Genomic DNA, 26,615 nt, shown 5'->3' on the forward strand with positions numbered 1-26,615 from the left:
ACAAATAAAAATAATAAGGGCCTTTATTTTGTTGAATAAATGTTTAGAGAGTCAAAAAAGTTGTTTATTTTGTGTAAAGGATGCATAAACTTTGTGGTGTGAGGTCACTTCGTTATTTTCTACACATTTTTTGGACGTTTCTCCACAAATACCTGCTCGATCGGTGTAAAACTATGATTTATATTCACGGCAGGTACAAATACACCAAATAAAGTCAAAATTAGAGGTGTTTTAGAGCAGCGTTCAAACTTTGGAGGAACAAATTTGAATTTTTTTGTGCTTAACAGCAACGAATAGAAGCGTGTATCGAGTTTGCGTATTTCGTGATAATTACGATATCGACTGCTCCATAACGATACTTTCTCTGAGTGTTTTTGTCACTTTTCAACCGCACGATGACATTTTATTTGCACCGCGTGTTACAGACTTGCATCAATATGTAAGCGCTGCACTTTGCTTGTTTTTTATAGGGATATAATTAAGTTTTATTTATGACTTAGATCAGGGACGTCAAGATGATCATTGGGTTCATTGAATAAACGTGATTATTCAGGTCACAATATAATAAAAAATATAATTGTGACTATTTTAGAAGCAAAATTAAGTGGTATTTCAATGTCTATCTGGAGTTTTATCTTTTTGTATCGGTTTTTGTAACATTGACTTTATTTCAATTTCATAAAACTGGTCACAAACTTGGGCGACATTTCACACAGTCTCAGTAATAATTGAATTAATAAGCATTAAATCATAACATTTGTGTTTTTAAGTCGATTATTTGATCAGAAAGTTGAACGAGCTCCTTTGCTTTGGTCGTTTAGTCGATTAATGGGTCTATTAAAGCAGATTTTATTGTTTTTTTAAAGATTTACAGCGGAAAGCAGACGACTTGTGGAGAGTTTGCGATTTGGGAGTGAATTGTGCAAGTTTTATCTGCCTTTTTTTTACATAAAACACATCGTTTACTTGAGGTTTTCTGTATAAATATGTGTGATTACTGTGAAATTGTGTCCTCCAAGTGCAGTTTGGGTCAGAAACACGGGACATTTAAGAGGTTTGAAAGCTTTTGTCACTTTTAAGTGGACGAACTGATCCTCAGAACTACGTCGACGACAGAAATGTGCGACTAAAACAGACTCGTTACCAAACCATTACCACCGTTTACCGATATCCGCGCACATGGCTCATTGTGTACTTAAAGTTGTGCAAATAAATACATGTAAACGTGGGAATGAGCGTCAAACTCGGCTTAAAAAACACAAGAAAAAGAGTAAAATCTGTGTTCTTTCTTCGGCCGGTAAAACTAAAATCGCGTCATTCGGCTGAAAGCGAACCGCCGCCGTCGCTTTAAATAACTTACCATGCGTTTTCGGACCCTCGAAACGGCGCGATCGCCCTCGTTTTTCCACCACGGATAAAGGCAAAGCGGCCGTATAAAGTGGCGCCCGGCTTTTCCGTCCGCTCGCGTTCCCCCGGCAACAAACGACACGTCCGTCATGGAATCTAAATACAACTTTGTCATTTTCACGCCACATAGTTTCGTAGGTTTTACAGCTTTTAAATGTTTTTTTGTCGTTTTTTTTTGTTGAAAATGTTTCTTTAAATCCCCCCCGCAGCCCGTAAGAACGTTTTCAGTTTTTTTCCCAGAGGAGTCTGTCGCCGAGTCGGGAAGTCCAACGACAAGAGGGCGACGGGGGCAGACGTGGAGGTGGGGCCGGGCCAGACTTGTTTGTTTGTTTGTCTGTTTGTCTGTTTGTGTGTGGTTGTTTGGGGGGCAGAAAAAGGGGGTGGAGTTGGTCGGTGTGGTGACGGGGAAGGGGGCGGTGACGTCGGCGCGGTCGCTTCTGTTCAAAAATGCGACAATTCAAGTTCCGGGCTTCATTTGTGCCGCTGGAGTGCTTTCCTCTTTCTCCTCTTGAAGAAACAACAGCACCTGCAACGGGAACACGGACACATTAGACACACTTAATAGAGTATTGTAAATAGTAGAAAAAGCTTCAGTTGTAGTCATCTGGACTCAGTTTGAAAAAATAGACGTTTCGACTCTCATCCAAGAGTCATTGTCAATAACAGAATTTAGGTCGAGAACTCCGATATTAATACTGTTCTGTGGTAAGACCCGCCCATTGGGAGGAGCCTTCCTGAAGTAGAAAGAGTTGTTTGTTTCAACAGAAACTCCCCCTTGTATCTACCGAGCTAGCCTATTCAGAATCTTAATGGGCTATTAGAAACCTCTTTGTCTTTGTGAGACCCTGGCTCAACCACCCTGAGTACCTGATTAGCATCTGAATGTCCTCTACCTTTCCAGGGGTTCAGTAACCCATTATAAATAACAGGAAGATTAAACCTTAGCCCTCCATTTCTGTTTAAAGAAGGTCTTTCTTTTTTAACAAAAATAGCTTCCTTGACTCCTCTTTCAAACCATCTTTTCTCCCTGCTTAAAACCTTCACATCACCGTCTTCAAACGAGTGATTAGAGGCTTCAAGATGGAGATGCACGGCGCTCTGAGGTCCTGAACTTGTATTTCTTCTGTGCTGATAAAGCCTCTTGTGTAGAGGCTGTTTCGTCTCACCTATGTAACGTTCTTTATTCGATCCAATGCAGTGAAGAAAGTTGTAAAGAACGTTACATACGTGAGACGAAACAGCCTCTACACAAGAGGCTTTATCAGCACAGAAGAAATACTAGTTCAGGACCTCAGAGCGCCGTGCATCTCCATCTTGAAGCCTCTAATCACTCGTTTGAAGACGGTGAGGTGAAGGTTTTAAGCAGGGAGAAAAGATGGTTTGAAAGAGGAGTTAAGGAAGCTATTTTTGTTAAAAAAGAAAGACCTTCTTTAAACAGAAATGGAGGGCTAGGGTTTAATCTTCCTGTTATTTATAATGGGTTACTGAACCCCTGGAAAGGTAGAGGACATTCAGATGCTAATCAGGTACTCAGGGTGGTTGAGCCAGGGTCTCACAAAGACAAAGAGGATTCTAATAGCCCATTAAGATTCTGAATAGGCTAGCTCGGTAGATACAAGGGGGAGTTTCTGTTGAAACAAACAACTCTTTCTACTTCAGTAAGCTCCTCCCAATGGGCGGGTCTTACCACAGAACAGTATTAATATCGGAGTTCTCGACCTAAATTCTGTTATTGACAATGACTCTTGGATGAGAGTCGAAACGTCTATTTTTTCAAACTGAGTCCAGATGACTACAACTGAAGCTTTTTCTACTATGGAACACGCCTGGACGAATGAGGGATTACACCGACAGAGTATTGTAAAGTGAATATTAACTTGTCAAACTTATAAAGCGCTTTTATGGACGGGTGAGAAGACGAGAGCGGCGTAAACGATCAGAGAAATGAAAGATGAAATGGGTTTTGAGCACTGAACAATCCGCTTTTAAATGCGTTTTCTTATCATTTATCACCTGAACGTTTGAGCGGCTGAATTATTAACATAACCATGACTAATTAATGATGTTAACCAACTACTTTAGCGTTTTTAACGACATGTTCACTACAAAAGGATTCACGGCTTTAGTGTTTTGGTGTTGGAGAAGTAAAGTTGGGTGAAAATGATCTTATATTGCCATTTTTCCTGTCTTTGCGCTCACAGGATGAATCCATCTTACTTTGCCATACAAAATGCGGTTTATTTTTCATTACTGCACACGTTTTCTTTCCTTGCAGCTTAAATTAATTGAATCCAATGCATTTTTAGGCTGTTAAAAATGAAGCTTATGTGTTTCTTTAGCCTAATTATGTTAAATCGGTAATAAAAACAGTTATACGATATTATGTGCAGTAAATCTATTAAAGCGCATCTTTAAACATCTTAATTGAGGTTTGATTATCAGACAAATGTAAAATGTCTGTAAAATGAATGACAAAAGTGCAGAAACATCAGCCTTATTTGGAAGTTTAAGTATAAAAATGATCAAAACAATGCATTAATTAACTCTTTTTGCAGCATTTTTTTACAATAAAAGACAAACTCGATACACATCTCTCACACATTATTACTCACATTTCTAAACATTGCCCATTTCTAAACGCATAATACTATAAATCTGAATCCAACAGTAGCAGTCGAGATGATAAAGCCCTCTTAAATCACGGTAAAAAGTCGTGTTTTACATTGTGCTTTCGTACTTGGTTTCGTCCGCCACCTCGACCTCGGTGGGCGCCGTGATGGGGGCGTTGGAGTGTCCCGCAGTCGGGTCGTCCGTGTTCAGCTCGCCGTTCGTGGAGCTCATCACCTGCGCCGACACAAGCAAACAAGACCGTTCAGCGCCCGGGTCACGTCACGGCAACGGTGAGCGTGGAAACGAAACCGCACGGCGTGTATATCCAGTACTGTGCAAGGAACCAACGGTGTCCAGAGAGGAGGAGCCGGCGGCGCCCAGAGAGGAGGAGCCGACGGCGTCCAGAGAGGAGGAGCCGACGGTGTCCAGAGAGGAGCGTCCAGAGAGGAGCTGCGTTTGGCTCAGCTTTTAAGTCGTTTAAGTCTTTTTATACATCTTCCTTTCACTCTGCCAGGAATCCTTGCACAGTACAGTATATACAGTATTTAAAAGGTTGGGTTTGTAGCATTTTAGTGTTTTTAAAAAAGAACTACAATCACAACTGAGCCCGTGTTGCCAGAGATTTACCTGCAGAAAGAGGAATATGAACAATTTTTGTGATAGAATTCTTACTAAAAATGAACGTACAGACAAAACACGCTCACTTTTAAACCCTACACGCCCAAAAGTTGTGTTTTTTTAAACAAAACTACTGATTTTGTGTCGTCTTACAGAATACGAACTTAATGTGGAAACTCGCGTACGATTTAAAAATGAAACCTCTGAGCAGAAAGAGCTGCGCCTTTCGAATCGACTTGAAACCATCGCGTAAAAAAGCCGATGATTAAGTAATTAAAAACATAGCACAATCTGCCAATGAAATGCACATTATCTACCCTTTTTCATCGTGAATAGTATTAAAACACTATAAAACTAGGCCTGTTGTGTTTAAATACATTTAAACTGACACTATAACCCCCAAAAACAGAGTGATGAGTTATTTATTCATCCATCTACAGCTCAAATCTTATTGTGACCAAAAAAAAAAAAAGGTAAGAAAATAAATACTGACACTTAAAAATGATACTGAACAATAAGCCGACATGGTAATTATCGATAAAACGCTTTTGACAGAGTTCAAACCACATACATTTGATAAAGAACTTGTTATTTCCCACAGATCGTGCAGACACCCTCACTCTAATTAGCCCTTTAAGGCTCAAACCGGCTGGATTTACTGCAGTTGAAGGAACTGGCAACGCAAAGTGACGGACTGGAGCACGACTGGAGCGTCCGTCTTTAAAGTGGAATAATAATAATCAAATTGCTTATCAATGTCCAGTGAGTTCAAGGCATTTGAAACACTAGTGCTACACACCCACCTTTAAAATGATGTCCCACCTTTACACAAGAACACAGAGAGCAATCCCGTCGTCCAACAGAAGGTGGCGCATTTGAGCTCTCGGAGGAGGAAGCTACAACTGTATTTACACCTTTATGTATTTTACACCTTTATGTATTTCACACCTTTATGTATTTACACCTTTATTTATGTATTTACACCTTTATTTATGTATTTACACTTTTATGTATTTTACACCTTTATGTATTTTACACCTTTATTTATTTACATCAGTCGAAAGCTTGAGTTAATTTGAGAACAATCTTTGATAAACTGTAATTAAAAAGGACATTATAATGCACGTGTGTTATATTTGGACAGTTTAAAGGTGCACTATGTAACTTTTCTAAGGTCTGCAGACTATTGTTGCTTTGCTCGGAACATTCCACAGTATGTCATTAAACTTTTATCTATTATTCATGCGTTAAACGACAGCACTCATTTGTTCGTTTGTCCCTTTTCTCCTCCGCAGATCCGACCGTTAGCGTCCAGCGCTAACGGCTCGTCTCCACGGGGATGGGAAACGCCACACCGCGGAACAGACGGGGCAAAGCAAACGTGGCATCATCGTCACGCAGTTCTCTAGCGTTTGAGCCGATGTACGCAGCTTTGGATGGCGGTTTGCGTGTCATTTTTGTTTCGGAAGCACAAATTTCACATCGATATTTCCCCATAAAACTTTGAGAAAAATAATAATAAGAGTTTGAGATCTAAACAGATACAAGTGACCAACGAGCATAAGTTTATCTAAAATGTGTTTATGAAACTGAATAAACAACCACCTTATTAAAAAATGTAGATGCATTATATGTTTTAAATGTGTTTTTGGGACCGAAAAACACCACATTATGAGTTACCACAGCTTTAAAACTCTTAACATTTGAATTTTTCTTTAAGTCTATGGGGAAAACGGATAGAAAATGAATTTCCTTGTAACAGTAAATAAAAGACTGATACATAAATACATGTTTTTACTGCTTCTATCATGTCTTTATTATGTCTTTATTATGTCTTAAGCAGGCGTTTTTCTTTACAGCCAGGCGTTTGAAGCTTTAATCTGAGCAAATAAAAGCGCATCGGCATAAGATTCTAAGGGGGACGAAAGGATGCAGGGACTCGAGACTAGCGTGTGTCTTAGCGTGTGTCTTAGCGTGTGTCTTAGCGTGTGTCTTAGCGTGTGTCTTAGCGTGTGTCTTAGCGTGTGTCTTAGCGTGTGTCTTAGCGTGTGTCTTAGCGTGTGTCTTAGCGTGTGTCTTAGCGTGTGTCTTAGCGTGTGTCTTTGCGTGTGTCTTTGCGTGTGTCTTTGCGTGTGTCTTTGCGTGTGTCTTTGCGTGTGTCTTTGCGTGTGTCTTTGCGTGTGTCTTTGCGTGTGTGAGGGGAAACCAAAAAACAAAACCAAGCAAACTACCAAGCAACATGCACTACAAAGCCTTCAGCGGAAAGCAGTTAGCAGTTAGCGAGCGGAAAGCAGTTAGCAGTTAGCGTTAGCAGCAAGTACCTGTACAGAGCCCCCCAAGCGCTCAGCCGTGAGGTGCGAGCCCAGAGTCTCCTTATTGGTCACGGGGGTGGGCTGAGACTCGCTTCCTTTGGGATCGGACGACTTCACGCAAAAGAGTGCAAAACAAAAAACACACAAACGAGGAGGTGATGGGCGGAGCCGGGGTGGTGGGAGGTGTGAAGGGAAAAGGACAAAAAAAGAAAAAGAGAAACAGTGAAGGGCGTGAGGAGGTGTGGAAGAGGTAAGGGGGAGGCGTGTGTGGGCGGGGCATGGACAAAAGAACAAAAACAAAAAAAAATTATAGAAGACATTTCCCAAGCAGAAGCAGGCTCGTTAAGACAGACTATGTTAATAAGAGGAAGAGGGGCGGAGCCGGTCGACACTCGCGTCATGCAGGTGGGGGGGGCGGAGCGGCCGGGGATCCACTTTAAACTGCTCACGGGACATTTAAAGGGACGGCCCGCCTTCGCCGTGCGAGCGTTTTAACAGAAACGTTTGTCCTCCGGGGGAAACGGGCCGACGATGCTGAATTATAGCAGCGCTTTTAGCGTTTTCTCAGTCGTTTTGTCGCTTTTCTCGATACAAATCAAACACGTGTAAAACGATTTAAGCAGATTTAAAGCATAATAGTCTAATCTGCAACTAACGCCGCCATGCCTTGATAAACGGGCAGGATTACAGAGCAAATTGAAGCTGTTTGATTAGTTTTAAACGGCGCACTGTAACTTTAATGCTAGCAAAGTTCCACAGTACGGCATTAAACTCGTCTTGTTTAAAGGACGGCTGCAACTAAGCGATTATTTATTATCATTTCTATTTCTAAGATTATTTCTGTTGCACGTTGATATTGCTTTTGATTTAATGAAGATGGAAATGTGGCGATTGAAGGCTTCAAAAAACGGAATATTTACGAACAAATTGTGTTGTTTTTTTTAAATGAAAACCAGAATTATTTTGTTCCGTTTTCTCATTTTGATGTAATAATGCCACTGAACTGTAATGAAACATCTTTTGTCACGTGTTTCAGAGTCTGTTTAGTCCAGATAACATGGGATTATTTAAACATCTGCTCCGTCACGATTCTTCCAGCAGGGGGCAGAACGTCCCTCACTTTAAAGTCAGAGCACAGCGTTTATTGCCTTTTGCTATTATCATTTAAAAACACAAGCTTTTCCAGATCCAATTAATACTTTACTTTCGTCCAAAATGTTTAGTGCTGAAGTTTAAACAGAAATCTAACAGTCAAAACGACGGCGGAAACAAGTTTGTCCGCAAATTGCAATGGTATAAATAATCGGTAGGGTGTCTTAGTATCGATTAGCATCTGATTTTTCAATATTTTAAAACTAGTATCGAAACTCATTTGAAGAAGTACTGATACTCAAGGCCTTTCTTGAACACTGTTAGAATGAACTAGTTTCAAACCACATGGAAAAGTACTGTTATTATATGTTAAAAATGATTATTCAGTAATTATTGTCAAGAAAAATGTAGTTTTTTTGTTAATATGCGGTATCAAAATCGTTATACAGTGTCAAGTCTATTGCGAATATTGAAATTGTTTATCGTGGCAACACTGGACGTGAGAAGATGTTTATACGACGAGTATACGACAGTACAACTGTGTTTGTACGGTGTTTTTGTACTTAAGTCTTAATTAAGGATCGACACCTTTCAAATGCACTGCTAAAAAGTATTCACGTGCTAAATGTAGATTCACATGTTTTCGCCAATTCATTTATCTAGACTTATATATCCTGACACTATAATTTACACGATACTTTAGACGTAAAGCAACTTTATTATTTTGTGGTATAGCTTATTGTTTTGTTTTTGGGTTATTATGATGATTATTATGGGGGACACGACACTGAAAACGTTTGAGAACCACTTGTCTAATGTATTAAAATCTCAGACCTTTCACGATGTAAGAACAACTAATCGATTTGTTTAAGAAAAGAAACGGCAGAATAATAATTGCTTAACAAAACGATAATAACGGCCCTGAAGTTCTTCCCTTATTAACCGCTTGATTTCCACTCCCCCGTCCCCGGCACTGGTTTCCTCACGTGTCTTTAGTGTGCAGCGTCAGGTACAGAATCGTGCGCTATCGCTTTTTTATCGTACGGTTACAGAAGGCGTGGCGTGGCATATTGTTACCGGGCCAATCGTGTTTAACGGGGGGCACTAAAACGAGGCTAGAGTCCAGTGTAACAGGCCGGTCATAAAACAGATGCACTTGGACTTGTGTCTCTTTACGGGAAACGCCGGCTACGCTTTAAGGGAACGCGGCGATTTATGGCCTCAGTGAACAGCATGAGCTCGGCTCTGGCTCTGTAGGTCATTTAAAAAGGTGCACCAAGTCACTTTTTCATATAGCGAAATGAATACTGCTGCACTTGTTGTGTTAGCGTTATGCAAAATGATAATATGGTCTAAATCATCTCAAGTAAAAAGGTGCTTAGAACATGAAACAGTTCATTTTAAAGTGTTTCTCACGTTCCAATTATTCACCGTGATGAGAAAATAAGTTTTTTTCACAGAGCAGAGGTAATGCTAACAACAACTAGCATGCTAACATTGCGCTTCCTGCTGCGAGAGAATAAAACGCTTATAGAATAATTTGATGCAAACGGTTCTCAATGGAATCGTTTCACACTAAAGAGCTGCTTTTACACTATATATGCACTTGGGCAGAATAGATTTAACTTAATTACATAATAAACTCATGTACAGCCCCTTAAAGGTTTTAAAAATGGCCTCGAAAAGAGAGAAATGTCCAGTGTGGTCTTCAAAACTGATATTTCTGTGTTTATTTTGCGGCCCATTCGTGTTCATTCATTAACCTAGACATTTACAGGTTTTAGGACATTTCTGATGCACTGAGGAAACCGTGAATGGGTCAATGCAAAAAAATTAAAGGGTGGCGTTCTAGTGTCAATAACGGCCCCTGTTCATGTCCATGGAGATGGTAAAACGCTTGTTAAGCTGGTCTGCGATGAGGCTTTAAAGGGCCCGTACCAAATCTGTTTACCCCAGGACAGATGTACAGTAAAAGCATTTATTTGGGTGAAAATGAGACCACAGCGAGTTGCATCTAATTGTAGCGCTAAAGGTTTTACAATTACGGCAAAGCGGCGTCTCACTCAGTTCAAGGGAATTTTAAGAGTGCTTTTGTTATTTCGGTGCATTTCAGAGGTAAAAGGGTTGAGAGAATTGTCCAGCACATAAGACATACGGTATAAGTCGCATCTTTTTTCATAGTTTTGGCCGGGGTGTGCCTTATACTTATATTTATATTTAAACTTATACTCCAGCGCGACTTATGGTTGCAAGTGTGAAAATAACAAATAAAATCACATATTTCATACTCCAGTGCGACTTATATATGTTTTTTTCTTCTCTATTATGCATTTTTTGGCCGATGCGACTTATAGTCCGGAAAATACGGTAAATGTGATACACCACTTGACTAGACAGTATTTTTCTGCATCTTTCCAGGGCTAATACGTGTAAGCCGGGCTGAGGACATTCTTTTCCGTGTATTTTCCTCTAATAATCGCTTAATATTTATTGTAGATCTTTGTATTGTGTGACATTGTGATTTTAGCGAGTCTTATGAATCGATACTACTGTTACTTTGCCGCACGTGTTAAATCTAAATCCAGCCTTTGCTTGCGTGAACAAAGCAATTAGCATTTCCAACTCTTGGAGGAGCCGACTGGGGCTTAGCGTGGAAAGGTGTGAAGAATAAATTAAAGCTAAAGCTGCACCGTAGCACGGGCGCGACGACGGAGCAAGCACTGACGTAGCCGGGTTGTTTATTTCAATGATTAATGATGATAATTGGTTATCTTAATAAACTATCGACCTATAATAGTCTTTACCTCTTCTCATTTTGGAGAAACGCGAGAGAAATGTGTTACGTGTTTATTTTCTGTGTGAAAAAGGTGCTAATTGGACGCCGTATGTGATGGCGGTAACATTGAGCTTCACGATGGAACGAGTTAAGCTGAATCTGGGACATCGAAACAATAGATGGATACTTTTGGAATATACTTTTGGCAGTAGGAAAAAAGCCAACAAAGAAATGGAAGGCACGGCGTTAACCAACTATCAAGGATTTATCTGCACTACCGTTTTGATGTTCTCTCGTGATGTTTTTTTTCTATTTTGTGTATTTAAAAGAAAGAAAATTGACAAAGCGATCCTATTTATTTGGGTTTAGGAAAGGTGTATAGTTTATCAATGCTTCAGATTTGCATAGTACAATTCTAAAATGTTTTGAGTATGTACAGAAAATATCCAGCACATTTTAGGGTTGCAACAATTGTAATAAATTACTTATTGTGACAAGTCGACTAACTAATAACCGTATTTTGATATTCTTTGATATTATCTGAACTTTACAGACTCTAAAATACCCGAAAATACCTTTTGTAAAGGAGGCGGTGGCATTATTACATCGAATTTTCAGCAATATTATAATTTATTCTCAATAGTCCATTTCTAGATGGCTTTGAACATATTTTTTCAACCTTAATTGGATAAAAAAAATTGTATTAAAAAGTCTCAATGTGCAGTAGAAATAATCGTTTGACTATTGTTAGTTGCAGCCGCAGTACCTTTACTTACCTCTAGCTCTCCAAATGGACGTGTGCCGACTTTTCCAGTACATTTAAACTCCCTAAAACACAAGCCAATGCGAGTTTGACTGCGGCGCGCTCGACTGCGGCCAGCGGGCGCGCGCTCGACTGCAGCCGGGCGCTCGCTCGACTGCGGCCGGCCGGCGCGCGCTCGCTCGACTGCGGCCGGCCGGCGCGCGCTCGCTCGACTGCGGCCGGCCGGCGCGCGCTCGCTCGACTGCGGCCGGCCGGCGCGCGCTCGCTCGACTGCGGCCGGCCGGCGCGCGCTCGCTCGACTGCGGCCGGCCGGCGCGCGCTCGCTCGACTGCGGCCGGCCGGCGCGCGCTCGCTCGACTGCGGCCGGCCGGCGCGCGCTCGCTCGACTGCGGCCGGCCGGCGCGCGCTCGCTCGACTGCGGCCGGCCGGCGCGCGCTCGCTCGACTGCGGCCGGCCGGCGCGCGCTCGCTCGACTGCGGCCGGCCGGCGCGCGCTCGCTCGACTGCGGCCGGCCGGCGCGGGCGCGCTCGACTGCGGCCGGCCGGCGCGCGCTCGCTCGACTGCGGCCGGCCGGCGCGCGCTCGCTCGACTGCGGCCGGCCGGCGCGCGCTCGCTCGACTGCGGCCGGCCGGCGCGCGCTCGCTCGACTGCGGCCGGCCGGCGCGGGCGCGCTCGACTGCGGCCGGCCGGCGCGCTCGACTGCGGCCGGCCGGCGCGCTCTCGACTGCGGCCGGTCGTTCAAATGCGGCCAACTCTCGTTCAAATGCGCTTAACCCTAAAGTCAGGAGAGGACTCGTTTTATCTGGTAAGAGGCTCACAGTAGACCGTAGCGAGGACGTCGTAGCGAGGTGTGTCTTAGCGCGGGTGCATACGTGTTTGTGTTCTCACCGGGTTTTTGGTCTGCTGTTGTGCTTTGTCTCGGCTGCTGGGCTGGAGCGGCGTGTCACTCGGGATGGGGCCTATAGGTGTGGGCTGGAGGAAGCACAGGGACACAGGTGTTCAGAGTCATCACATCCTTCCTCGTCCGCCGCCTTTGTCTGCGGCGTTTGTTCAACATGAATGCATCGCCGGACAATAGGCAACGACTAACGACTGTAGCTCATGTCGTGGATAAACGGTACAGTAAGATTAGAACAGATCTTCAAACCCATATATCCATTTAAACACTATTATTATTCTACAGTGTCGTCTCTGGAACCACCAGGTCGAAATATGGTATTGAAAGTTGTATTTCATATTGCAGTTTGATTCAATAATATTTTAAAGGTATTATACATTATTTGTGATGTTATTGGCCTGTAAACATGCTTTTGATTACCTCTGCTTTGGCATCTCATATTTTAGAACAAACCTTTTCTGTAAATGTGTCAATATTGTGTTTTTGTGTGTGTTTTACCTAACGTGTATTGTAAAAACAGGACTTTGGTACAAAATGAGGCAGATGCACTCTATCTGCTTGCAATATTAGCATTCTGTTTTCTCGTTAAGCTGGATGTAAGCTTGGATGCTCCACCCCAGGTTCACTTTGCGGTCTGAAAAAGGCTGTTCTAAAACTGTGCCTGCACCTAAAAGTAAAGCATGTGGGTATTAAAGACATGCCAAAGGGTGATGAGCACATTCAAATACCTACTTCCTCTTGTCGCTGTGCAAAAATCAGCTACGACTCTCAAGTATGTTTTTGATGAAAGAACAATGTTATAACATGAGAGAAAGCTCAGAAAAGGTACATTTTGTATAGTGCACTGCCTGTCCAAAAACAAAAGTCGGCCCGAAAAAAAAAGGTCAAACGCTCTAATAATTCCTCCTTTAGCTTTGATTACAGCACACTTTCGCTGCGGCGTAGTTTCTGCAATATTAAAAGGTTTATTCCCATCCAGCGTGTCATTGTTTTGATGATTTGACATCTTCACCATGACCACGGGATTCGTCTTTCCACATGGTCCTTTCATAAATGAGAAGCCAATCGCTGGGTTTAAATACCGTGTTGCAGCTGAAAGATCATCACCTGCAGCAGTTCATACTTTTTTATTTTGGGACAGGCAGTGCACGTCTCCTTTAAGAAATATTGTAACCTGCGATATTATTTATTCATACCTCGATCTACTGTCAAATGTGTCAAATCTTCATGAACCACAGTACAATTTGGCAGTATTTTTACTTAGCGGAGAGAACTCACAAGTGATTTGCCGACCCAGTCATACTCGTAGTCGAAGACGTAGCCGTTTCTATCGAAGAGGTCGGTGAAGAGCTTCCGTAAGTAGTCGTAGTCCGGCTTCTCGAAGAAGTCCAGCCTTCTCACATATCGCAGGTAGGTGGCCATCTCTTCTGTAGCAAAGAATGTGTCAAATATGACTCGAACCAACCGAGAGGGCAACAAAAGGGATCCATATCTGGGGAAACGGACCTGGGAAACTTTCACAAAGAACTTCTATGGGCGTGGCTCGTTTGGTGTCACCAATTTTCTGGTACCTCTCCTTTAAAGTGTCCGCCTGTAAAACACAAACAACGACATTTATTCTACAGTCTGAAATTATGCTCCAGCACTTTAACAGCAATGTACGTGTCGGAAACGGTAACAGCAAAACAGCAAAACAAATGTCTCACAGCCCAACAGCTTGTGATGACCCTGCGCTGACCCATGCTAGCGAGAGACTAGCGGCGTGCCATGGAAACGATGTGACCGACGGGAGCGTTTTTACAGCATTCGAAACTGTCATCGGCGTTTGTAACCGTAGCGAGAACAGAGCCAACTCCAACAACAGGATGTGCATCAGATTTTACAGACTGCGCAGAGTTGTAACTGAAGTAAAATATTGAGTAGAGTTTTTTTGTCACCGAAGACTGTATTTGACATTTTAGACCGTTGTACTCTGGCCTTAAAACTCCTGCCATGGACACGAGTGATGGATACATTTGGAACGTACTTTTGGCAGCAGGAAAAAAAGGAAATGGATGACACAAACGTCACCAACGGTCAAGAACTGGACTGACATCGTGACAGACATCAGACAAATGGACAAACTGCCATTCAGACTTAATTTTGAAATGGACAAACTTGACGGACCATTTTTACCGTATTTTCCGGACTATAAGTTGCACCTTTTTTCATAGTTTTGGCCAGGGTGCAACTTATACTTATATTTCCACTTATATACTTATACTCCGGAGCGACTTATGTGATATTATTTGTTATTTTCACACTTGCAACATCATTTCATACTCCAGTGCAACTTCTATGTTTTTTTCTTCTCTATTATGCATTTTTTGGCTGGTGCGACTTATACTCCGGAAAATATGGTATTTTTCTTTGATTGTGCCATGACTGAAGAACATTCTACCTAGATCTTAAGTCCACAAAGTCGTATAGGATTCATCAACCCAATTAATATTCTTATGTATACGACCGTGATCATATCTGTATTGTTTTCAGAGCTCATTTGTGGAGCGTTTCTAAGGGTTTTACTGTCGTGGACGCGGTGTCGTACAAGCTGCAATATACCAGATGATTGTGGAAAGTAAGTACGTTTTTGCTGTTATGCAATTTATGACGGTAATAATTTAAAACCCTGGCATTAATTATCTGCTAATACACTCCTAGTATCACTAAACACCAGAGCAAAGACTGAAGTACAGTTTGTAAAGTTCCGTTATCACAAAACGACTGGACCAAATAAGTCTAATACGTGCACAGTCGAACTACAACACAAAATGTCACAACTTGAAAGTCTTCCATCACCATTTACTTTAGCACATACTAATAGCGTCACCTCTTTGTCTACATGTGTGAAACTAACTGTTATATGATGCGCACTCGTCAGGCTCTGTGTGGGCGTGAGCTACTTTGGCTCCTCGTCCTCCACATGAATCCGTCCAACAAGAGCGGCCGCCCACGTGACAAATGGAGCAGTCTTCTGCGCATGCCGCCAAACGCACTCGGGCGACCGGATCGGGCGACTCGCTGGCCGCGTCCTTAGCAAATATGTGACCGAGTGTCCGATAAAAGAGTACAAACGCGGCGGCGCGGGCTAAAAACGAATATGCGAATGGTGTTTTGGAGTCTCTCAATGACGATGTTCAGACGATTTGATCAGAAATATAGATTGTTTCGGTGGTGTGGATTTTTGCATTTTTGCAGTGTGTGTAAATATATTTTGACTACATAGCCAATATAATATTAGACTATAGCCAGATATATGCCTTAATATTAGACTATAGCCAGATATATGCCTTAATATTAGACTATAGCCAGATATATGCCTTATATACACCTTAATATTAGACTATAGCCAGATCCATCCATCCATCCATCTTCTGCCGCTTTATCCGGGGCCGGGTCGCGGGGGCAGCAGTCTGAGCAGGGACTCCCAGACTTCCTTCTCCCCAGACACTTCCTCTAACTCCTCCGGGGGGATCCCGAGGCGTTCCCAGGCCAGCCGAGAGACATAGTCTCTCCAGCGTGTCCTGGGTCTTCCCCGGGGCCTCTTCCCGGTGGGACATGCCTGAAACACCTCCCGAGGGAGGCGCCCAGGAGGCATCCGGAACAGATGCCCGAGCAACCTCAGCTGGCTCCTCTCGACGTGGAGGAGCAGTGGCTCTACTCCGAGCTCCCCCCGTGTGGCCGAGCTCCTCACCTTATCTCTAAGGGAGCGCCCAGCCACACGGCAGAGGAAAATCATTTTGACCGCTTGTATCCGCGATCTTGTTCTTTCGGTCACTACCCAAAGCTCATGACCATAGGTGAGGGTAGGAACGTAGACCGACCGGTAAATAGAGAGCTTTGCCTTTCAGCTCAGCTCCCTCTTCACCACAACGGTCCGATGCAGCGATTGCATCACTGCAGCCGCTGCACCGATCCGCCTGTCGATCTCACGCTCCATCCTTCCCTCACTCGTGAACAAGACCCGGAGATACTTGAACTCCTCCACTTGGGGCAAGGACACCCCACCCACCTGGAGAGGGCAAGCCACCTTTTTCCGGTCGAGAACCATGGCCTCGGATTTGGAGGTGCTGATTCTCATCCCAGCCGCTTCACACTCGGCTGCAAACCGTCCCAGTGCATGTTGCAGGTCCGGGTTTGATGGAGCCATCAGGACAACATCGTCTGCAAACAGCAGACATGAGATCCTGTGGTCCCCAAACCGGACACCCTCCGACCCCCGACTGCGCCTAGAAATTCTGTCCATAAAAATTATGAACAGAACCGGTGACAAAGGGCAGCCCTGGCGGAGTCCAACATGCACTGGGAACAGGTCTGACTTACTGCCGGCAATGCGAACACAGCTCCTGCTCCGGTCATACTATAGCCAGATATACGCCTTAATATTAGACTATAGCCAGATATTCGATGGTCTGATATCAAGGAAAATGGCGTTGATTTAAACAAGGCGTTTTCAAGAGCCTGTGATTACGCTGCCTTCACGTGCTCTGGAGAAGACGATCCTTTCCACTTGTGAAGAGGTAATTACGTTCTGTTCGAGTAGGTTTGTGGTCGCAGCAAAATGAAACGTTAAAAATACTTATGTGCGAATACAGCGTAAAAAATAAATTCACAAGAGACTGCATCAATAACAAAGCAAAGAAACATGTTAGTGTAAATAGACTTAAACCATATAATTATGCAGCGTCAAACAGGTTAAAAAAGTTTAATACTTTTAAATTGTGACTCTGTTTTGCTGCTGTCCGTCATAGTGGGAGGTCAAAGGCCGTTTCATCTGAGGCAAATCGGCATCACAATTGTTTCCAAGTAGAAGATCATAATTCATTCAAAACTATCGACAGTTGTAAACACGGGTATATACTGCGTACCTTTAGGCCTTGCCACGGAAGACTACCTCGAAGAAAGTACATAAACATGTGACCCAGTGCCTCCAAGTCGTCCCTTCTGCTTTGCTCTGCAACACAAAGTGAAACAGGCTTTGAAACAAATGAGGATGAAAACATTCACAGAGCCGGAGCCGTTTACATGTTTGGGATGCGCCCGATGGCTTCTTTTAGTATGGACATAACATTAGCAGAGCATGTATTTATTTCCCCCGTCTTCCTTTCGAGCGCGTGACTGGAAACAGGCCTCCCACAGCAGCTGTGATGCAACACAAAGTAGTGCTGATTAATGTCAGCCCAACGTTTTGAGCAATGCTGCATATTTTGTTTGTGTCTCGTTATTTTTGATGATTGAAAGCGAGACATTACAGGCAGAACAATATTGTGTTATAAACTCCACAGGCCATGTTTTCTGCACAGGGGACAGGACGACTGCACTGTGTTAAGGAGAGGATGAACGTGGTCCTGCATTGTGACATCCTCCCTCAGAGCATTGAAAAGGAGTCTGGGTCTTCAACATGACAATGATCTGAAGCACAGTCAGAGAAGCAAGGCGTGGCTCTGTGAGAAGCATATCAAGGTTCTGGAGCGGCCTGGCCAGTCTCAGACCTAAATCCAATAGAAAATCTATGGAGGGAGCTGAAACTCTGTGTTGCTCAGCAACAGCCCTGAAACCTGACAGATCTAGAGAAGATCTGTGTGGAGGCGTGGCCAAACTCTCTGCTGCAAACCTGACCAAGAATTACAGGGAACCTTTGACCTCTGTAATTGTAAACAAAGGCTCTTTACAAAATATTAACAGATTTTCTCAGGTGTTTAAATACTTTGCAGCAACAATATTAAAATAAACTGTTTAACCGTTTAGATTCTGTCACAGTAGAATTGCACCTGTGATGGAAGCTTGAACCCTCCATCGTTGTACCACAACGAACATGCAGAGAACATGCAAAATGGCAGGGCGTCCAAATACTCACTTTCCACACAAAGATCACATTTATTATGAAAGATGATGTGTGCGGCGTTGCCTGACCTTTGCCCAGATGCGTGTTGATGCTCATGTAGCGCGCCGTTCCCGTGAGGCTCTTGTGCTCTCGATACGGGATGTGTTTTTTGGTCTCGGGGTCGATGTACTCTTTGGCCAGGCCAAAGTCGATGATGTGGATGGTGTGTTGCCTCTTGCTCCCCGGTCGTCCCACCAGAAAGTTCTCTGGCTTCACGTCTCTGTAGATCAGGCTCTTGGTGTGGACAAACTCCATCCGCGTTATCTGCACAACAGACAAACAAAAGGGGCGAAAAGGTCAGAAGGTCAGCGAGGCCATAGCTCTTTAGTCAGACATTTGTTTGTCATGGAGTGCAATAAAAGTAAAACATTCAGAGGAACATACACAAGTTAGAAGTGACATTTTTTAAAAGCATTTGACTAAAACTTACACTACACTATCACTACTGTGTGTAATACTATATCATAAAGTGAATCATCGCTGGAACAGTTCACTTTACCTTCATTTATTCTGATCTGTACATGAAAATAGTCAGACACTTATTGTACAACAGTTTGGTTATATTACATTTTAAATCTACTTGTACAGTGTTGTATTTTACGCCTTATTGCATCTTAATCTTAATCTAGTCAAAGCCAGATTAATATAATTACCGTATTTTTCGGACTACAAAACGCACTGGATTATAAAGCGCACTGTCAGTGAATGGTCTGTTTTCGATAATTTTTCATATATAAGACGCAATAAGCGAAACAAAACATGTACCACACAAAAATCGCTTCAAGGTCAGTGAGCACGACCAGAATTAATCTATAAATAAGGCGCATTGGATTATAAGGGGCACTGTGGTTTTTTTGAGAAAATTAAATGCTTTTAAGTGCGCCTTAAAGTGCGGAAAATTCAGTAGAACTTTCAATATTTAAAGAAAAAAAAAATAATAACTTTCAAATAACGCGGAACTAAAAAGAGTGTTGTTGTTGTTTTTTTACATACAGGAAAGAATTTATGATTGGAGTTTTAAGGTCTTTGTTAAACGTGTTACTTCACAATCACAAACATGGAATTAAACCTTTAAGAAGTGAATGAATGAAAAGACAACTGTGAAATGTGTGTGAGCTGCAGAAGAGGCTCCGTTTCATCCCGGCTGACGCGCTAACTTTAGTTCTGTGCGGCGCGGTCGTGTGCGGCGGCGGCCCTCACCAGCTGTATGGCTATCATGAGGACGGTCTTGAGGGAGAAGGTGCGGTCGCAGAGGTCAAACAGGTCCTCTAGACTGGGCCCCAGCAGCTCCAGCACCATGGCGTTGTATTTACCGCACGGACCGAAGTAGTACACCTGCGGGATCCCCTCTGCGAAAACAAAAGGAATCGCTAGTACAGTAAAGTATATACCTTCACTAAAGCAACGAATGAGAATCAACATTTCCTCAAATTTTCATTTGCCATTTAACACAACAATTTTCCCGACTTCTTTCTTTTACCGACACAGGATCAGAAATTGGACGTGACTTACAATGTGATTATTGCCCCGCCCGACTCTCCAGAATCCATTTCCCTTTCATCAAGTTGGACAAGAACGCTATACTTAAAAAAACAACCATTGAAATAAAGATTACCAGTGCCACTTAAGTCTCATCTGAAACTTTTGCATTGGAGACACTGCAGTTTGTTTATTCCAATTCAAATGATTTTAGTCACAGCAGCAGTCGCCTTGAAGGGCTTCACAAAATCTTATTCTCTTAAAGTCTTATTCAATAAAAGACTAGCTGATTAACCAACATCCACGTCTATATAATGTTTACAAAGTCGGTGGCACATGTTTCCTGTTGTTCTCATGTGACAAAAGGGCATGAAAAGGAAGTTCCTCATTTTTGGGCATGACTTGGGTAAACAAAAGGTCAAAGTCCAACATTCCCTCTCTTTGGTGTCACTTGGCCGGTCTGTGCACCGTACTTCACCTTTCCTCCACCGAGCCGCCACGCCCGCCGCAAGGTGAGTGGCCCGCGAGGAATGAGGAAGGCTTCACCGAGCGCCGCTTTGTCAATGCGGGAAAACGAGGCGCGACATCCGTCAAAACGCCAAGGAGCGCGAGCGTAATCGTGCTAAAATCACACGGAAAGCTACGTCACGGAGGAGGTGATGTCGTTTAATAATGATGTTCAAATCAATCCAAAAGAAATGTGTTAAAAAACTAATTAGATGAGCTTTAATTAACAGGCCGATTAAATTAAATGTTCGAAATAATGACTGCGTCTTTGAGTGTCCTGAAAAGCGCTCTATAAATAAAATATATTATTGATAAAATCACCTTTATTTCATTGATGTTTTTGTAGCATTTTTACAATTTTTTTGCTTGATTTGATGACGATATTTTCATTTATTACAAAGAGATGAGCAAAATTGCTGCTTTGACCTCATGTGCAGAGGTGAAACTACATCATTATTTCCTTGAAATACTGGAAAAACCTTGAACAGCGCAGTATTCATGTGTTCCAGTGACATTTGGAGTATTTTTCATCGTTCAAAAGACATCCTGACTAAAGGTTTTGAGTAAACAGAAATACACAAATATAAAAAGTCTAGAAACATTGGGAAATCGATTGACGTAGAAAGTTATTAAACATCTGTGCATGGTACTTTTTACTCTACATTTAATTTATTTTTGAAAGTACAGTAGTAAGTACATTTTCTGCTCGAGTATCTGTACTTTTACTTAACAGAATTGAGTATCTCTTCAACCACTGCTATTTTGTGTTGAAAATTACAGTCTAGTGTCTTAAAAAAGAAGAATCATTTTTTTCTTTTCATCTAAATCAGAGTTTGAAATGTTAATATTGACTATTCTCGAGTTATTAATAGAGTGAGCAGATCCTGGAACCGACACCAGGTCCAGTAAACGTTCCAAATGTCCCGACTGCACCCTTCACGAGCGGTGCGGGCCTTAAGTGACCCCTCCCGTTTGACCGCTCCGGCTCTGGAGGTGGACGGTCGGCGCGGGACTCGGGGGATCGCCGGAGCTCTTTGTAAATATCGGCGGCGTATAAAAATCTCTGTGCGTGTTTTGCTTTGTCGTGATGCGAGGGGTTGCCCTGGTGACGGATGAAGCAGGGACGGGGAGATCGCGTCAAGCCTGGGCACAAACCCAGAGGGCATTGAGAGCAGTCATCACCGGATATGGCCCCGAGTGTCAAGAGTCTGCTGCTGAAGAGGAAAGAGAGAAGGGGAGGAAAGAGAGGGAGAGGAAAGAGAGGGGGAGGAAAGAGGAGGAAAGGGGAAAGGGGGAAAGAGGAGAGGAGGAGGAAAGAGAAGGAGGAAAGAGAAGGAGGAGGAAAGAGGAAAGAGGAGGAGGAAAGAGGAAGAGGAGGAAAGAGGGAGAGGAGGAAAGAGGGGGAAAGAGGAGGAGGGGGAAAGAGGAGGAGGAGCAAAGAGGAGGAGGAGCAAAGAGCAGGAGGAGCAAAGAGGAGGAGGAGCAAAGAGCAGGAGGAGCAAAGAGCAGGAGGAGCAAAGAGGAGGAGGAAAGAGGAGGAGGAGGAAGAAAGAGGAGGAGGAGGAAAAGAGGAGGCAGAGTTGAAAGGCGAAGAGCGGACTGGAGAGAGTATACTTAAAGTGATGTATGCCGGCGTTTTAATTTTTGACTTTATTTTGGTGTATTTGTACCTTTTGTACCTTTTGTACATATAGATTATAGTTTTACACCAATTGAGCGGGTATTTGTGGAGAAATTGGACAAACATTGGAAAAATCTGTACAAAATGACAGGAAGTGACAAACTAAGGACACTCATTCCAGTCAAAGTAAATGCAAAATTTACACAAAGAAACAACTTTTGACTCTAAACATTAATAAAACAAAATAAAGTTGCTCTCATTTATTTTGTACTTGAGTTGAGTTTTTTGCCCAGTGTTTGCTGGGTAATTTCCAAGTGTGATGTCAGGAAGTGAAACAATAAAGCTAAAAAATATGCTATTAATAACTTTTAGAAAAATTAACTGCATTTTAGTTCAATGAGTCGTCTGACCTGTAGGGGGCACTTTGACAATACAGGATTGTGGCTGGCAGTGATGTCATGGTGTCAAAGGTCAAATGTTTAGGTGTTCTAAATATATATTTTTTACATTGTCTCTATAACGAGGGAAAATGTGCGTGTAAAAGTTCAAAGCTCGCACTGAAACTAGTAAAGGAGCATTACAAAAAGGTCTGGAAACTAGCGTAAATAAAAGTGCTTAAAAAGTGCTTACATAACACTGAGCAGTTTAAATGCTTGGTGCTAAGCTTGGTAACAGTTTTAGGGAACAGATTCTTGCGATTGCCTAAACGTGTGTTGATGTTATGACAGAGCCGGCCGGCCCGGTGTCTTGGGAAGGACTCTCTGGAAAAAGAATATTAATATAATCTCGACGGGGCTTTCCTGGGTAAACAAAAGTTAAACATGATCTCTTTAAATGTATCGCACAAAACGTGACTGGTCCATGAAAATACCACTTTATAACCTTTGTCTCTTTTAGTTGTGGGTTGGAAATGTGTGAGAAAATCATATCTATTAAGGGATATTGTTGCCCTTTCGTGGTTTATTGTAAGGTCCCGTTTTAATTATTTTTAATTTTGTATTATCATCAGGAATTTATTCTTATTCTTATTTAGTATTCTTATTATTATTTAGTATTCTTATTATTATATTGCCCAGTCTTTTTACGACTAATTAATAATAAAATTACTTCTACTACTTCCACTACTGTGGTTTGGATCGAAACTGAAATATTCATAACCTTAAACTGAACATCCAAGAACCTTTTTAGGCCTGTGCAATCAATCAACATTTGTATTATTAAAGTGAGTTTGAAAATTGTGATTGTAAACATAGCGCCATAATGTTTTACCACACCGCCTAGACCTATGATAGAAAACACACACATTTGCATTATTTGTTGTATAACTTGTCGAATTCCCTCTAAATTCTCCTTCACACGTTACACAATTCCGGCTAAAATGCCATTGTAGTTTCAAACGGCATTTCACAAGTGTATTCCAATTGGCTTTTGCCTTTTAGCACTGCAGTGAGACAATACGGCCCATTGTCGTCCGCGGGCAGGTCTCCTCACTGCGAGGACAATGTGGAGCTGCAGAACAATGCCGGCAGAGGAGACGGCTCAGAGCGGAGACGGCTCAGAGCCGAGCTGCAGGAGCCAGGAATAGAGAGAGCCGCCACTATTAAAGATTTAGATTATAGAGCAGCACTTCCATTAGGCCCAGCGCTCTGGAGAAACTCACACGAGGCTGAAATGTGATCAGCATTCAGGCTTGAAGAGACCGCAGCGCCACACGCCCCAGAGTACGAGTGCTACATCTACGTCAGGAGTTTAAACTACAACACCAGAGCCCCACACGCCCCAGAGTACGAGTGCTACATCTACGCCAGGAGTTTAAACTACTACAACACTACAACACTGGAGCACCACACGCCCCGGAGTGAGCTTCAGAGTGAGCTGCAGAGTGAGCTACAGAGTGAGCTACAGAGTGAGCTACAGAGTGAGCTTCAGAGTGAGCGTCAGAGTGAGCTGCAGAGTGAGCTGCAGAGTGAGCTGCAGAGTGAGCTTCAGAGTGAGCTTCAGAGTGAGCTTCAGCGTGAGCTACAGAGTGAGCTACAGAGTGAGCTACAGAGTGAGCTTCAGAGTGAGCTTCAGCGTGAGCTTCAGCGTGAGCTTCAGCGTGAGCTTCAGCTTGAGCTACAGAGTGAGCTACAGAGTGAGCTACAGAGTGAGCTACAGAGTGAGCAGAGGTTAGACTGCAGCAGCGTCCAGCAGCAGATTTGCCGTGCAGGGATAAGCTCCTCCAGAGGGCTCAGGCCGTGTCCACTCTGACATATTCAGGCCTCGTGTCACATGACCTGATGGAGCCGCAGCATAAATAGATGTGATGTGCCTGCGCTGGACGTGAGGTGAGCCACTGCCACGCTGCATCGTGCTGGACATTCACTCAGCGCTATAAGAAGGACTGTGGTGATCAGAGCTGCACAACATATCAATATTGCAATAATCACAAAGAAACACCAGAGACCGCTTTTTGTTTTTAAATATTACTATAACTATAACTATTATTATTACATGATACTAGGTACTGTTTGACAACCCTTCTATCCATGTGTTACAGCTTCCATATCAATAAATTATATAAATCCTTTCTTTTCTTCTTTTGAATGTGGAAAACAGTCTTTGAAAGGCTTTACACAAACTGAAACCCATAATACAATGTCTGTGCATTAGCATTAGTCATCAAAATGACACCTGAATATTAATAGGTAAATGTGTGCAAAGTAAAACTAACTATAGTACAAAATAGTATATGGTAGTTATTATTGTACCCATAGAAACATTAGTATTAAGCCCCATTCGGATGGGATTCGTTTACTAATAAGTAGGGGTGGGACGGGACGCAAATCCCACGAGATGATACAGGACACAATTTTGAGTCAATCATTTTCCAATATGTTGTGCTTTATAAATCATAAGCACATTTTTCTTACACATCATTTCAGAATCAGAAAAGTTTATTGCCGTTGTCAATGAACAAAATTCACAAACATAGGAACTTGTCTCGGTAATTCGGTGCAACATAAAACAATGAACAATGTCAATGTTAATTTAATTTGCCGTTAATGCATCGGTTCTACGGCAAATGATAAATATGATTCAGATGTGGAGTGACTATAGTAATGTATGCAGTACTGAAAATTGTTGTCCCATCCCTGCAGATTAAGCCCAATGTATTAGGTACAAGTGAATAATGTTCTCCAAACACCGTGGTCCACCGTGGCCCAGCGTGGTCCTGGTGCTGGTTAATTGAGGTGCGTTTGTTCTGCTGACTCATTTTGTGATGTAAAAATTATGCAACAGGGATTAAACCACCTGCTGACCTACATAACACTGAGCTTGTTTCAGGTCTCAAACACTACAGGCCATTATCCTGTGCCCGATTATGGCCCTGGTCCTGGGCTCGGAGGACAGAGCAGAGGACAGCGCTCCACACGCAGGCCGCAACGACAAACACATGACACAGAAACGACATGCAGACTAGACGCAAACGACACGCAGACGAGACGCAGACGAGACGCAAACAACACGCAGACGAGACGCAGACGAGACGCAAACAACACGCAAAGAGACCCAAACAAGACGCAAACGAGAGTCAAACGATGTGAAGACGACACGCAAACAACGCAGAAAGGACACTCAAATGAGACACAAACTAGGCACAGAGGACGCACAAACAAAGCACAAATGTTACGTGATGGACCACTGTGTTGTGCAATGTGCCTTCTTAAATTTAACCTTTGTAAAAGTGTTTGTGACACAACATCAACACACTAACAAAGGCAAAAAGGAGATTCTAATGTAATTGGTCCTAATTAGCTCATTGAAAAGGTTGCAATTATTCAAAAAACTCTTGTTTCTCTGAAAATGCTCCGATGCATATAATAAATGCACTAAACCTTGAGCACATTTATAATAAATACACATTTTTGCACAAAAAAAGAGGTTGTGTCAAATCGTCACTGAAGTGAAATTGTACTTAAAAAGGGGCATTTTCATCATTCTCCTTTTCAGACCTGTAAAGGTATAATTTAGTTTTTATGATGAAGTTATTTCTTTAAAATATTCAGACCTATAAATATAATTTCAACATGGGGAATAAGAGCAAAAATGTCAGTGTTGTTGTATTTACCTAAAATGACTTACAACGTGCCATTTTAAAAGGTCACCCAACTGCACCTGGTTTGCATGGATGGACAGGAATAGCCCGGTATGTCATCTGTAACAGCCCTTTTACCCAGGCTTGGGCAGGACAAGATGGACACTCCACGTACAGGACTAAACCTGACCTCCAGAAGCAGCGGCGACCAAACGCAAAGAAGAGAGACTTTTACCCGAGAACCCCTGACCCCAATGTTTACTGGGTCATTACTGCAAAAACAAAGCACCGACGGAATTCATCACAGCACGACAACAACGACAACGACAACAACAACGACAACAACCGCCTCAAAAAACAAGAGCAGCTTCGATGTCCCACAACAAAAGGCAGAGGCGTTCCACTGCGGCGCCGCTAAACCCCGACCTCAGGCTTTAGAGTCATCCGCAGACAATGTGGAACAGGTCATTCCAGGATTCTTGGCTCTCTTCGCCGACGGCCAAATGTAGTCGCGCGGTTGAAGGGCGGAGT

General features: G+C 42.8%; 1 protein-coding gene across 8 annotated transcripts in view; it reads right to left on the reverse strand.

Moving 5' to 3' along the window:
• Window positions 1-1,808: 1,808 nt before the first annotated feature.
• The window catches only part of csnk1g2b (casein kinase 1, gamma 2b), a 45,004-nt gene continuing 20,197 nt past the window's right edge, over window positions 1,809-26,615 (reverse strand). The window contains exons 3-11 of one of the 8 annotated variants that reach the window (XM_072438369.1): window positions 19,600-19,748; window positions 18,429-18,663; window positions 17,384-17,469; window positions 13,983-14,067; window positions 13,755-13,903; window positions 12,467-12,550; window positions 6,957-7,058; window positions 4,130-4,251; window positions 1,809-1,933 (exon numbers count right to left, since the gene is read on the reverse strand). In XM_072438369.1, the coding sequence (XP_072294470.1) occupies window positions 1,879-1,933; window positions 4,130-4,251; window positions 6,957-7,058; window positions 12,467-12,550; window positions 13,755-13,903; window positions 13,983-14,067; window positions 17,384-17,469; window positions 18,429-18,663; window positions 19,600-19,748 (1,067 nt within the window). In that variant the 3' untranslated portion in view covers window positions 1,809-1,878. The remainder of the gene's footprint in view (window positions 1,934-4,129; window positions 4,252-6,956; window positions 7,059-12,466; window positions 12,551-13,754; window positions 13,904-13,982; window positions 14,068-17,383; window positions 17,470-18,428; window positions 18,664-19,599; window positions 19,749-26,615) is intronic. The other 7 variants (XM_072438371.1, XM_072438372.1, XM_072438370.1 and 4 more) reach the window with 7 other exon arrangements.

The sequence above is a fragment of the Eucyclogobius newberryi genome, unplaced genomic scaffold (genome assembly GCF_026437365.1).
Source record: "Eucyclogobius newberryi isolate DKJ021-1_F unplaced genomic scaffold, fEucNew1.0.hap1 SCAF_9, whole genome shotgun sequence".
Classification (NCBI taxonomy): Eukaryota; Metazoa; Chordata; class Actinopteri; order Gobiiformes; family Gobiidae; genus Eucyclogobius; species Eucyclogobius newberryi.